The 12,500-nt window shown below is 41.5% G+C and overlaps 1 protein-coding gene across 1 annotated transcript in view; it reads right to left on the bottom strand.

The window, feature by feature from the left end:
* Positions 1 to 12,500, bottom strand: part of edil3a (EGF-like repeats and discoidin I-like domains 3a) — a gene marked incomplete at its 3' end in the record, with an annotated part of 278,314 nt that overhangs the window by 82,839 nt on the left and 182,975 nt on the right. The window contains exon 5 of the mRNA XM_080433840.1: positions 803 to 984. Coding sequence (XP_080289966.1) covers positions 803 to 984 — 182 coding nt within the window. The remainder of the gene's footprint in view (positions 1 to 802; positions 985 to 12,500) is intronic.

Below are 12,500 nucleotides of genomic sequence, written 5' to 3' on the forward strand. Positions count from 1 at the left end.
CCGTTGTGGCAAAAGACCAGTGGTGGAAAAAATACACAAATTTTTTACTTATTTAGTAAAAATACTTAGTAAAAGTATCAATACTGCAATGTAGAAATACTCTGTTAGGGCGCGCTCCCACCGCACTTTTATTTTACCTCTGGGGCGGAATCTGCCAATGCTTTGTCAATGCAAATGCGTTGATTCATGGTCTTGCGGATTTTTTCCAAGAATCCACACATTTGCATTGACAAAGCATTGGCAGATTCCGCCCCAGAGGTAAATTAAAAGTGCGGTGGGAGCGCACCCTTACAAGTGAATGTCCGGAATTCAAAATTTACTTGAGTAAAAGTAAAAAAGTATTGGTATCAAAAGTAGAAAGTACTCATTATGCAGAATGTCCCATTTCACAAGTTTTCAAATGTATACAATGTATGAAAGCTTGTAGATCTGCTATTTTCAAATGATTTTATACATTTTGAAAACATGAAATGGAGGATTTCTGCATAATGACTACTTTTACTTTTGGTACTTTAAGTACATTTTGATACCAATACTTTTAAAGTAAATTTGGACTTTTACTTGTAACAGAGTATTTCTACATTGATACTCTACTTAAGTAAAACCATTGCCTAGTGTCAAAAGTACACTATTTGTCTTTGAAACGGTGTGGAGTGAAAGTATCCAAAAGCAAATAAATACTCCAAAAATAAGTACAGAACTCAAGTGAATGTACTTCGTTCGTACTGTCCTCTGCTGGCTGAGCGCTCGGTGCTTCTTGGCTCATATAGTGTGACTTGGCTCAGTGTGTGGAGCCCTTTACCTGGATCCAGGGCCATCTGTCGTTCTCGGCGGCCGTCCAGGCGTTGACCAGGCCCTTCTTGTTGAGCCGGGAGAAGTACGGGTACCACTTCTGGAGGCCGAAGAGAGCGCGGTGGGTGGAGGACGCTGTTATCTGCTGGTTGGAGATGATGCCGCCCTCCATGCCCAGCGGACCGGAGCATTCTGGGAGAGGGAGGGGGAGGGGAGGCGAGGGGAGGAGGGAGAGAATTGACAATTTAGGCATTTAGCAGATGCTTCTATCCAGAGCCACTTAAAAGTGGGAATAAGCAGAGTAAACATGAACTCTAGCAAACAACAAGGTAAATAGTCACATACTGTAAATGTGAGTGCAGAGAGGACTATGTAGAGCATACATGGGTAACTGGCGGCCCGGGGGCCACATGCGGCCCCCACCTTCACTTAATGCGGCCCGCAGGTTAATATGGGAATAGACCGCCGAAGTCTGACGTCATTTACACATCCTTTGTTTGTCTACCTGGTTCGCAGTTTTCCACCCCCGTTCTGAATCCCATAGACGTATTTAATATCGCGTCAAATAAGAACTGTGTTCCAAAAATAAACAAATGACCCCGGCGTGTTGACTCTTATGGATATGAAGCATCAACTGACGGTGAGAAAACGCTAATGTTACTTCCGCCGAATTAGTTACATTTTCGCCAGAAACAGACTGTATCAAATATAAGTGACTGACTATCATAAACGATACAGAACCCCCTCCCTGACAATAACGCCGACACGCGGTGTTTATTTTTGGACCACAATTCTTATATGAGACGATTCTAAGATGACCCAATGTTATTCTCCATAGAGAAATTACTTCCGCAAACCTGGGGATGAACGAGTCACGTCAGGACTTCGGTGCTCTATACTGATATATTATTGATTTCAGCTGTTACAATTGCAAACATGACACGCTTTAATTACTTCAGTCTATATTAGTAGCTTAAATGACTAGTATAAAAATGCTATTGTAATTTTTAGGTCCAATGTATTTGTATTTAAGTTCATAAAGTTAATAAGTATAACTAAATGCATTTGAAATTAAACAAAAATGTCACTTTTCAGGATTCCAATTGGAAAAATAGCAAACATATTGCGGCTATATTCGGCTATTTTTGCTACTTTTGTGTGACATAGAATGCCTTTGGTGATCCCGGTCACCGCCAACTCAGTGTATGAGTAGCACGGCTTGGGTGCGGCAAGTCGTGCGGTAAGTACTGGGAGCTGATGGTAGGTGTGGCGCTCCACCTCAACAATCCATCTCCCAGGGGTCTAGCGCATTGTAACGGGGACAGACTCCCGCGTTATCGGCTGATACCAACAATAAGCCTCTCCCGACGTACTACTAAACAGTGAACCTAGCACATCTGTCAACGATATGTTGTCCAAATTGCATTCTTAACATTCATTTTGTGCTACAGGAAAATACATTTAAAAACTAAAACTAAATACATGACCAAGACACCCTGTCTTGGTCAGTAACTAGCATCAGTTGAAAGAAAAGGTGGCGAGAAGGGGTACATGGAGAGTGAAGTGCTAGGAGGTGAGGTGGGGTCTGAAGAGGCGGAAAACTGGAAGTAAATCTGCAGGTCTGACTGCAGTGGAGAGTTTATTCCACATTGTGAGAGCCAAGAGTGAAAAGACTGTAGGACATGCGGAGTGTCCGGGGTGAGAGACAGAGAGAGAGACAGAGCGAGAGAGAGAGAGAGAGAGAGAGAGAGAGAGAGAGAGAGAGAGGTAGAATGAGAAGGAGGAAGAGAATTAACAATTTAGGCATTTAGCAGATGCTTTTATCCAGAGCACTTAAAAGTGTGACCTCTGTATAAGCAGAGTAAACATGAACTCTAGTCAACAAACAACAAGGGAAGTCGAATTGCAGAGAATTGAGTACAAAGGACCCCAATGGAAAGAAGCCATTTTCTTGGGTTTAAAATCCACTTAACAGACCGTGTATTGAACTGTACTTTCCTTTGCTTGTCTTTGCAAACTGTTAAAGGGATAGTTCACCCAATTTTCTATTGATTAGTCACCCCATGGAGACTTGAATTCATGGATATTTTTTTAGGTTAGAGAGAGAGGGGGAGAGGGAGGGAGAGAGAGAGAGAGAGAGAGAGAGAGAGAGAGAGAGAGAGAGAGAGAGAGAGAGAGAGAGAGAGAGAGAGACATTTGCACTGATGCGTCATGCATGCTCACGTATGATGTAGACGTTCTGGTATATAATGAAACCACATGACTTTGGCACCACGACTAGCTCGTGCGCCATGACGTGCTTCAGGTCTCCATCGCTGCAGCCTTCCTCCTCCTCCTCCTCCTCTTCCTTCTCCTCCTCCTCCTCCTGGTCCACCGCGTACGGTATGGTCTCCGCCACCGACACCTCGTCCCCCGCCCTCCCCTCGCTGTCTGTCTTCCGGCTGCCCTCTCCCCCCTCGCTCGACGCCCCCCTCGAGTCGCCCCCCTCCTCCTCCTCCTCCTCGCTCTCCGTGTCGCTCCGGTTTGCCGGTGCCAGCGGCTTCTTCTCGTCCTCCTCCGCGTTATCGATCTCCGGGCCGTCGTCGTCGCCGGCGGGCTCGCCATTGGGCTCTTTTTTCCGGTCGCGGCGCTTCCTGACGGTGACGCGGGGGCGTTCCCTCGTCGCCTCCCCGTCTTCGCTGGAGAACAGCGCTCTGAAGCTGGAGCGCATGGAGCTTCGGCTGCTGCACCGTGAAACCATCGTAAAAAAACTCAAAAAGACTGACGCTTTGCTTTTCCTTTGCTGTTAAAAGTCAGAAAAACTGATGCTTTGCTCTTCCTTCGTTGTTAAAACTCAGAAAAACTGACGCTTTGCACTTCCTTCGTTGTTAAAACTCTGAAAAACTGACGCTTTGCTCTCCCTTTGTTATCAAAACTCTGAAAAACTGACGCTTTGCTATTCCTTTGCTGTCCTTTTCCTGACACGTAGTTAAAGATGTCAAAACTCCGGGGGGGCGGGGGGAAATAACTGTCGCTTTGCTCTTCCTTGCTTGACGGGTATTTAAAGATGTTGAACCTTTTATAAACGCTTTGAACGCTTTTCTCTTCCTTTGTCCGAAGGGTGTTCAAAGACGTCAAAACTCCGAGAAACAGATGCTTTGCTCTCCCTACCTGAAGGGCATTAAAAGCCTCGCCTCGCCTCATGGCGAGGCGAGGCTTTATAAATACCCTTCTGCGCAGGAAGAGCAAAGTGGAGAGGCATGACACCAATGTTCAGAGTTCTTCATCTTTCACCCTTTTCTTTGACACATTTTCTTTCTTTTTTTGGCCGTTAATTGCCCCAGTTCAGCCTGGTTTAACTGCATTTTGAACGCCACGGCGGTGATACAAAAACAGCTCAATCTTCTCTTCGGCTGAGACGAGGAGGACAAATCTTTTTGCTTTTTTACGAGGAAGCTTGTTTTGGGGAAATGTACCAATCAAAAGAAAACATGAGAGAATTCAAAGCAAATGTGTGAAGATATGTGTGTGTATTTACGTTGGAAGAGGGGTTGGATGGACAGAGAGTGTGAGAGAAGACGATTATTTTGTGATTCAGAAAGACATGCAGGAGGTAGCACACAGTCGCAGTTCAAATGAGATCTTGTGTAATTGCCAGTGGTGTAAAGTAACTAAGTACATTTACTGTACTGTACTGTGTACATTTTGAGGTACTTTTACTTTACTGGAGTATTTCCAATGTTTGAGTACTTTTACTTTTATCCACTACATCTCAGAGGAAAATATTGTACTTTTACTCCACTACAATTATTTGAAAAATGTAGTTACTAGATACTTTGTAGATTTAGGTTATTATTACAAAACATACATTAACCACTTCAGCCCTATACATATTTTTCCATTTGAAAATAGCCAATCTACAAGCTCACAATGCGTCGCAGATCTGCTATTTTCAAAATATTTGTATACATTTATACGTTTGAAAACGTATAAATGGGTATTTACTACTTTGGTACTTTAAGTACATTTTGATACCAATACTTTTGAACTTTTACTCAAGTAAATTCTGAATTTCTGACTTGTATTTGTAACAGAGCATACATCGCAGCATTGATACTTTTACTTAAGTAAAACGTGTGAGTACTTTTTCCACCACTGGTAATTGCTTCATTTGCACACAGCCTTGCTATGAAAAAGGGACCTCACGTAGAAGTCCCCTTCATTTCAGACGTCATTATGTGATATGCATGAGGACTGGATTATTAATGAATGGCAAGGCCACTGTGTGGAAGTCCAACCTCCCCTGACATGTCAAGCTCAGCTTCTTTTGTGCAGTGGTGGAAAAAGTACTCAAATGTTTTACTTAAGTAAAAATATCGATTTTCGACTGCAATGTAGAAGTACTCACTACAAGTAAAAGTCCAGAATTAAAAAAAATACTTGAGTAAAAGAACAAAAGTATTGGTATCAAAATGTACTTAAAGTACCAAAAGTAAAAATGTTTGAAAATATCAGATCTACAAGCTCGTAGAGCCCTATTTTAGGTATAAAATAGGGCTGAAGTGGTTTATGTCTGTTTTATAATGTAATAATTTATATCTGCACAGTAACTAGTAACTAAAGTTTTCAAATAATTGTAGTAGAGTAAAAGTATTTTTTTTTTAATCTCTGAGATGTAGTGGAGTAGAAGTAAAAGTATAGACAATTTGAAATACTCCAGTAAAGTAAAAGTACCTCAACATTTTACTTTACTTGAGTAAATGCACTTAGTTACTTTACACCACTGCTTTTGAGTGACTATAATGTCTGTTCTCCTAAACATCTGTGAATGCTGGACCCTAAAGCCTGCCCTACAGAGGTCCCAGAATACACCAGAATGTGAAAATATAGGATGAATTAACCACTATATTATGCTTAAGCCTTATTTCAAATAGAGTGAAAATGGCAGATCTACAAGCTCACAATATGTCGCAGAGAGAGCCGCTGTGAGCTTGTAGATCTGCTATTTTCACTATACTTCTGAAAAGTTCTGAAAATGTCTGAGACTTTCTGAAAATGTACTTAACGTAGTTTGCACTTGATTATAATACTGTATTATTTACATGAGTATACCTAATTGTCCTCCGCTGGGTACAGAGTATGACAGCTCCCAGGTTGGAGGTGTCCTGTGTTTACACGCTGAAGTGTTAATGAGTGCTTTTAGTCAGCCATATGCTGCGCTCCCAACGGCAGTAATTACACATAAGTATTTTAATCTGGGCTAAAATAGCTCTCCTGATTGAAACTGATTTGACAAATAAAAGTGGTTTGCACAGCATCCACCCGACTAAACTATCTCTCATTATCTTGTGTGTGTGTGTGTGTGTGTGCGTGTGCGTGTGCGTGTGCGTGTGCGTGTGCGTGTGCGTGTGTGTGTGCGTGCGTGCGTGCGTGCGTGCGTGTGTGTGTGCGTGTGTGTGTGTGTGTGTGCGTGCGTGTGTGTATTCTGAAACACCACGCTCCAACATTTCTTGTGCACGTTGAAGGCCAAGGACCTCAGTTCTCAAATATGTTTCAGATCGGTCTACATCAACTATGGCATATTCCGTCGCTGTCGAGCAGAGACTGCATATTTCAACTTGTTATGTCTTTTTGAAAATGAATTGCCCTACTTCATCATACAAGAGTGCCACACAAAAGTAGCACAATTTTGGAATTGAAAAGTGTGTCTGTGGGCTTTATAAATATTGAATCAATGAAAAGTATCAACAAGAGTTTGCGACATACAGTAATAACTACATTGGATCCATTGGAACACAGGTAATTTTTTCTCATTTAGGGACCAGTCGAAATTTACATAAGGGGGGGCATGGAGGAAAATAGGGGAGGGTCATGCCTTTCTAATTTTGGTCCAAGGGAGGGTCAGCTAATTTTACTTTGAATCCAAGGGAGGGTCATGCAATTTTGAATTGATAAAATAGTCCGTTTTTTATATACCTTTTTAGTACAGCAGAACAGTGGTCAATGACCCCTCTCCATTTCAAAGGATACAAATAATTCAAATCAAGTAACACCTTGTCTATTTAGAATCAATGACGGTCGTTAACAAGCCATCAACGCACAGCGAGTGTGAACGACCCAGTCAAATCTATTCAGCGTCTTAACGATGGTGGTTGAACAATTAAGCAAAACTTCAACAGGCGTTATTGGAGAGATGCATTATAAATAGGCCTACTATAACTGGATATTCATAATCATTTGAAGTAATTCTGTGCATGTGATTAATGTGGATCTATATGGACAGTTGTGTATAGATGCCTAGCTCCACAAGTAAAACCAGAAGCATCAGGCCATAATTGATAGCCTAATTTGTTTTATGTAGGCAACAGTGTAGTTGTAGTCACTGTAGTTGATAATTAAAAGGGCAGAGTGACAAAAGTTTTAAACTACTGGTTACCAAATATTCAACTTTCTTCAATCTGACCAGGATTCAATGGGTTTCCCACATGTAAGATGAGAACACTATCCATGCTGCTACCACTACTACAGATACACTGTGGATTTAGCAAGACTGACTACACTACAGCAATGTTCTAATCAATGTGGAAAGCAAAACATTGGACATATCAGTTTTAAATGTCATGTTGTAGTTGATGGGGAGGGTTAGGGGTGTCAAGAATTTCACAATACGATACATGATGTTGGGCATGATATCGATATGATATATTATTCATGTTCTTTTCTCATGTATCATCAACATTGGCCATCATCTTATAAATAACGTTATAAAGCAAGTTAGAAACAATTACAAAGTGCTTTGTACACACAAATAAATACATTTGTGCAAGCTTAATGGAGAAGTGAAGTTCTCACTAACTATAAACCCATTGTTTCAGAGGACAGATAGACACTAATATAACAAATATAATATAATATAAGACTGCATAACTATAAATTCCACAAACCTCATATTTTTGTCATCTGGACTTTACCAACCAAGTGCAGCCTAGTTATTTCCAACAGCTAAAAAAAATCTATAATACCAGATACAGTATAATACAATCTTAGATTAGATGTAGGCCTATTTGAGAGTGCAGATGCATGTCACATTAACGAGCGTCAACGAGCATCAGCTGACACACAACACCTCCCCTCTGCAGTGCTTTAAACTGAAAGTGACTGACTGGAGTCTGTTTCATTTCTCTCCAAAATACCTTGAATATGATGGAGGACATGATTAATAATTACTATGATTATGATAAGCTTTACATTTCATATCATACAGTAAAAACTCCTAACTTTCATTAAAAAAACAATAAAAAAAATATTACGATACAGTATGACATCATGACAATACCTATCATCACATTTTAATACCACGATAGGCTATATCGTGACACAATATATCGTGACACTTCTAGGCGGGGAGGGTTACTCTTTTTTTTGTAATCACTTGGGGAGGGTCATTGATTTTTTTTTTGTCAAAGGGAGGGTCATGGCATTTTAGATTAGCCTGGTAAACCCTCCCTCCGGAAATCTCAATTCCATTTCATTTCAGGAGTGAGTCTGGCCTGATCCGCCTGTCTGCAATATTGGCTGTGCTGGAGTTGGGCGGGAGTAATACCGTTGACTGACAACCCCTTCAGCCAATGATAATTTTTCCCCTTCAGCCAATCAGCAGTTCACCAGTCTTAATGTGACGCGACGGGACTTTTGAGACAGCCATACCCAAAATGGGTTGCCTTTTTCGGGTACAATGGTGTCACTGCCCGCCCCTACCGGTTCTCTATTTTTTTTTTTTTTAATAGGCTTTGTCATGATTAATTGACCACATATATGAAGTTAAACAACTAAATTCTATCCAAACGATATCTTATAAGTAAATTCCGTGCCTCAAAATAGAAGTTAGAGAGCTTTTTGAAGTAAAAAAATTGCGGAGAATTGGCCGCACAAGAAAAAGATGGCTGCCGTTCGTGTTTTGGGCTCACTCGAACTCGCCACCTGATTGGCCAACGTAAGCTGTCAATCACAGAACAATGAGCGACGACGCTGATAGGCGCGGCCGTTTGGCATACACAGCCAATATTGCAGAGAGGCGGTTCATGCCAGACTCACTCCAGGAATCAAATAGAAATGAGATTTCCGGAGGGAGGGTTTACCAGGCTAATTTTAGATCAGGGCACATACATTTCCTCCATGCCCCCCCTTATGTAAATATCGACTGGTCCCTTAGCGAAAAGTAAAAGTTTTGGACATACACAAGAGACATACACCCAACAACAACGATTTGTGACACACACAGAGCAATCGTCCCTCCAGGCTATGGGATAGATGTCTCACGAGGCTATGGACCATGCATATAAAGGTAGATGCCTCCTCCGAGTCTCCGACTCGGGGGCGTCTGTATCGCTGCCCGCCATATTAGAGGGGGCACGCTTCCTGACTACTGGCCAATCACAGCGCGTCTTTTCCGAGACTTGTCAGAATCTAGTTGTATAAAAATACAACAGGATAATTTTATACAATCGCGCTGTGATTGGCTAGGAGTCAGGAAGCGTGCCCCCTGCCAATGAGGTATCTAGGTTTCTATATCTATGACCGCCACTGTACCAATCGGGTACCTGTCTGTCCGGCTTAGGGATCTAATACTACTGACTAGCCAATTACAATGCTCCTGTCCCTCCAGTTTATGGGATATACCGGCACCAGTAGCAAATCACTGACATGCAAATGTCGACGTTAGATTAACACCAAAATATACATTCATGAACGTGACAGCATGCACACACTGAACTCAGTGTCCTAAGTAAGTCTCCATCCTCTTTGAACACAGCTTGGAGTGCCGATGTTTGCCAACACTTGCTTAATGTAGCACAGTGGTTCTTAAACTCTTTTAATTTCTAGTACCTCCATTTTTACACTCTCAGAGTTACACACCCGTAAGGGGTCATTTGGAACCCCCTAAAGGAACCATGAGGGTCCCTGGACCACATTTTGAGACCCACTAGCAATGTGTTTCCAGTGTAGCCTGGCATGGCCAGACTAATGTCACTGCGTAGATATTAGTCTGGAATCTCTGTGTGGAACCTGCATTTCCGAGGGGCAAATAAAAAAAATGCCTCTGGTGATAAACCCGCCCCATATTTGCATACTGGGCCCTGATTGGTTCCTCACTACTTCGGAGGGAGTGAAATCTAATCACAACTGTTTCCAGGCTATTTCCAGTGACACAACAAGCACAATATCAGCAGCCTGACCAGAATGGAACACAGCCATAATTAGAATCACCGGTAACACCTGCAAAGGAACTAAGGAAGAGGCCCAATTTCTTTCCAATATGGCTGCTGTTGCATAGAGCCTATAACATGAAGATAAGGTTGAACGCTTAAAGTGTTACTTTAAAGAGAACTTTGATGATGAGGTGACATTAAAAGGAAAAAGAAGAAAACTTTGTGTCGAAAGTAAACTGGGTGGAAGATGAAATGTTGAAGCGTTGAAGTGGATGTGTTTCCAGCTAGCAGCTATACCGCTGAGATGTTAACCTTTGAACTGCAGAGGGATGGAGGTTGTCTGAGCGGGGGAAGCTGTTCAGAAAGAAAGTCTATTTTGAAGTTGGAATTAAGCTGAAATTGCTTCCCGAGTTCACAGAGCGATAGATCCGCAGCTGTTTGTCCTCGTTGTCTGAGCGGGTAGCATGAGTCCTGCGTCTTGGTCTGACAAAGAAGCACATCCAATGCTGTCGGGCAGAAACCTCTTATCTCTGTATTCTAACTTGTTGTGTTTTTTTTTGTAAATTAATGCCCTACTAAAGCCTCACACAAAAGCAGTGGTGGGAAAAGTACTCAAATTGTTTACTTAAGTAAGTACAAATACTGCAATATAGAAATACTCTGTTACAAGTAAAAGTCCAGAATTAAAAAATGTACTTGAGTAAAAGTACAAAAGTATTGGCATCAAAATGTACTTAAAGTACCAAATTAAATGTCATAAAATCTTTTAAAATAGCAGATCTACAAGCTCACAACGCGTCACGATGCGACGCGTTGTGAGCTTGTATATCGGCTATTTTCAAATAGCCTATGTATAAAATAGGGCTAAAGTGGTTAATGTATGTTTCATAATATCATAATGTATATCTTAAAAGTAACAAGTTTTCAAATAATTGTAGTGGAGTAAAAGTACAATATTTGCCTCTGAGATGTAGTGGAGTAGAAGTAAAAGTACAAAAAATGGGAAATACTCCAGTAAAGTAAAAATTCCTCAAAAGTGTACTTAAGTACAGTACTTGAGTAAATGTACTTAGTTACTTTACACCACTGCACAAAAGTATCAAGCAGATCCACAAGCTCAAAACGCGGCGCAAAGCGACGCGTTTTGAGCTTGTAGATCTGCTACTTTTGCTATTTCTGAATTTGAATACTGAAAAGTAACAGTTATGGACATATGAGGTTTCTACCCGACAGAGACGACATACTGTCGGTGGTGAACGGTAACAAAGTACGTGTACTTGAGTGCTTTCAAGACGTAATGAAAAGGCAAACATAGGTTTCCCACACTTTAAGCGTATACCCCCCGCGCACGGTCATAATAAGCAATAGATGCCTTTTTGTTCCAATCCACTGTATTTAATTGTCCAATCTTAATGACTTCCTATCAAACACAAACGTTCTGTGCGATTACACCGGCAAGCCTTCATGAATAAAGATGACTAATGATTTAATTCAGCTGTGTGATTCCCATAGCTCGTGTTCTTCCGCTCGCACCTGGTTGTCATTAGGGAGACACTCTCGGGCAAAAAAACAATACGTTTAAATATGTATTTGAAAACATTTGAGGTGAGAAATAAGTAATGCATGTACGTATATGTGCGCCTCTCTCTCTCTGACACACAAACAAACAGCTGCGCTATATGAGCTGCGTGTGCAGAGCCCTTGATCCCATAGCCTGAGGGGACGGGGCCGTCGGTTGAGACTGTGGTTGGCTGAGGCTAAACACGCCTCCGTTTCTGATGTAAGCTCAGCAAAAATAAATGAGCAATGAAGCTATTTCATTACGTATTTAAAGCCATACTTGGTAAGTCCAAAAATAATGATTATTACCTCTGCTGGTCACTACCGTCATTGCAGGTCTTTAGAGGATTCCTGCATTACCCAGAATTCCATTTGTTTTCACCGGAAGGCGGAAGCGTTTCAAAAAGTGTTATTTTTGTTGTTTTATACTATCTGCGGATCATTTCTCTTAGCCAGTGGAGCTTTAGTTACCGTGAACTGTGTTTTCTGTTGCTGTTGTTTTTCCATCTTCAAATCCTACAATGCCATAAAAACAGCGTGACATTCCTTTTTGTTACTAGCGCGGTAGTTCCGAGACAAACAGGAAACCGGTGCATTTCCGTTTGCGTTTTCCGGACGGATGACGTCATTTTCGCGGGAAAGACGCCCCTGTCCACTTTCAATAGAAAATATGTTTAGAAAAGGCTTTCGGGGGTGAAATTCATGGAATGGGTGTTGTGAAAAAGTTACCTACAATTACTTTCTTTTAACTTTACTTGAGTATTTGTATGTTTAGTACTGAGGTTGAGTACTTTGCCCCAATTGTCAATTAGGAATAAGAGGCAAATACTGCACTACTGTTTCAGTGAGGCATGCACACTAGTGGATATTGTATGCACAAGCACAACATGTTGTGAGCTTATAGATCTGCTATCTTTGGTGTGTGACACCAGCACGTAACTAAGTATAAATCCAACCTGA

The sequence above is a fragment of the Gymnoscopelus braueri genome, assembly GCF_963280865.1.
Source record: "Gymnoscopelus braueri genome assembly, chromosome: 7".
Lineage (NCBI taxonomy): Eukaryota > Metazoa > Chordata > Actinopteri > Myctophiformes > Myctophidae > Gymnoscopelus > Gymnoscopelus braueri.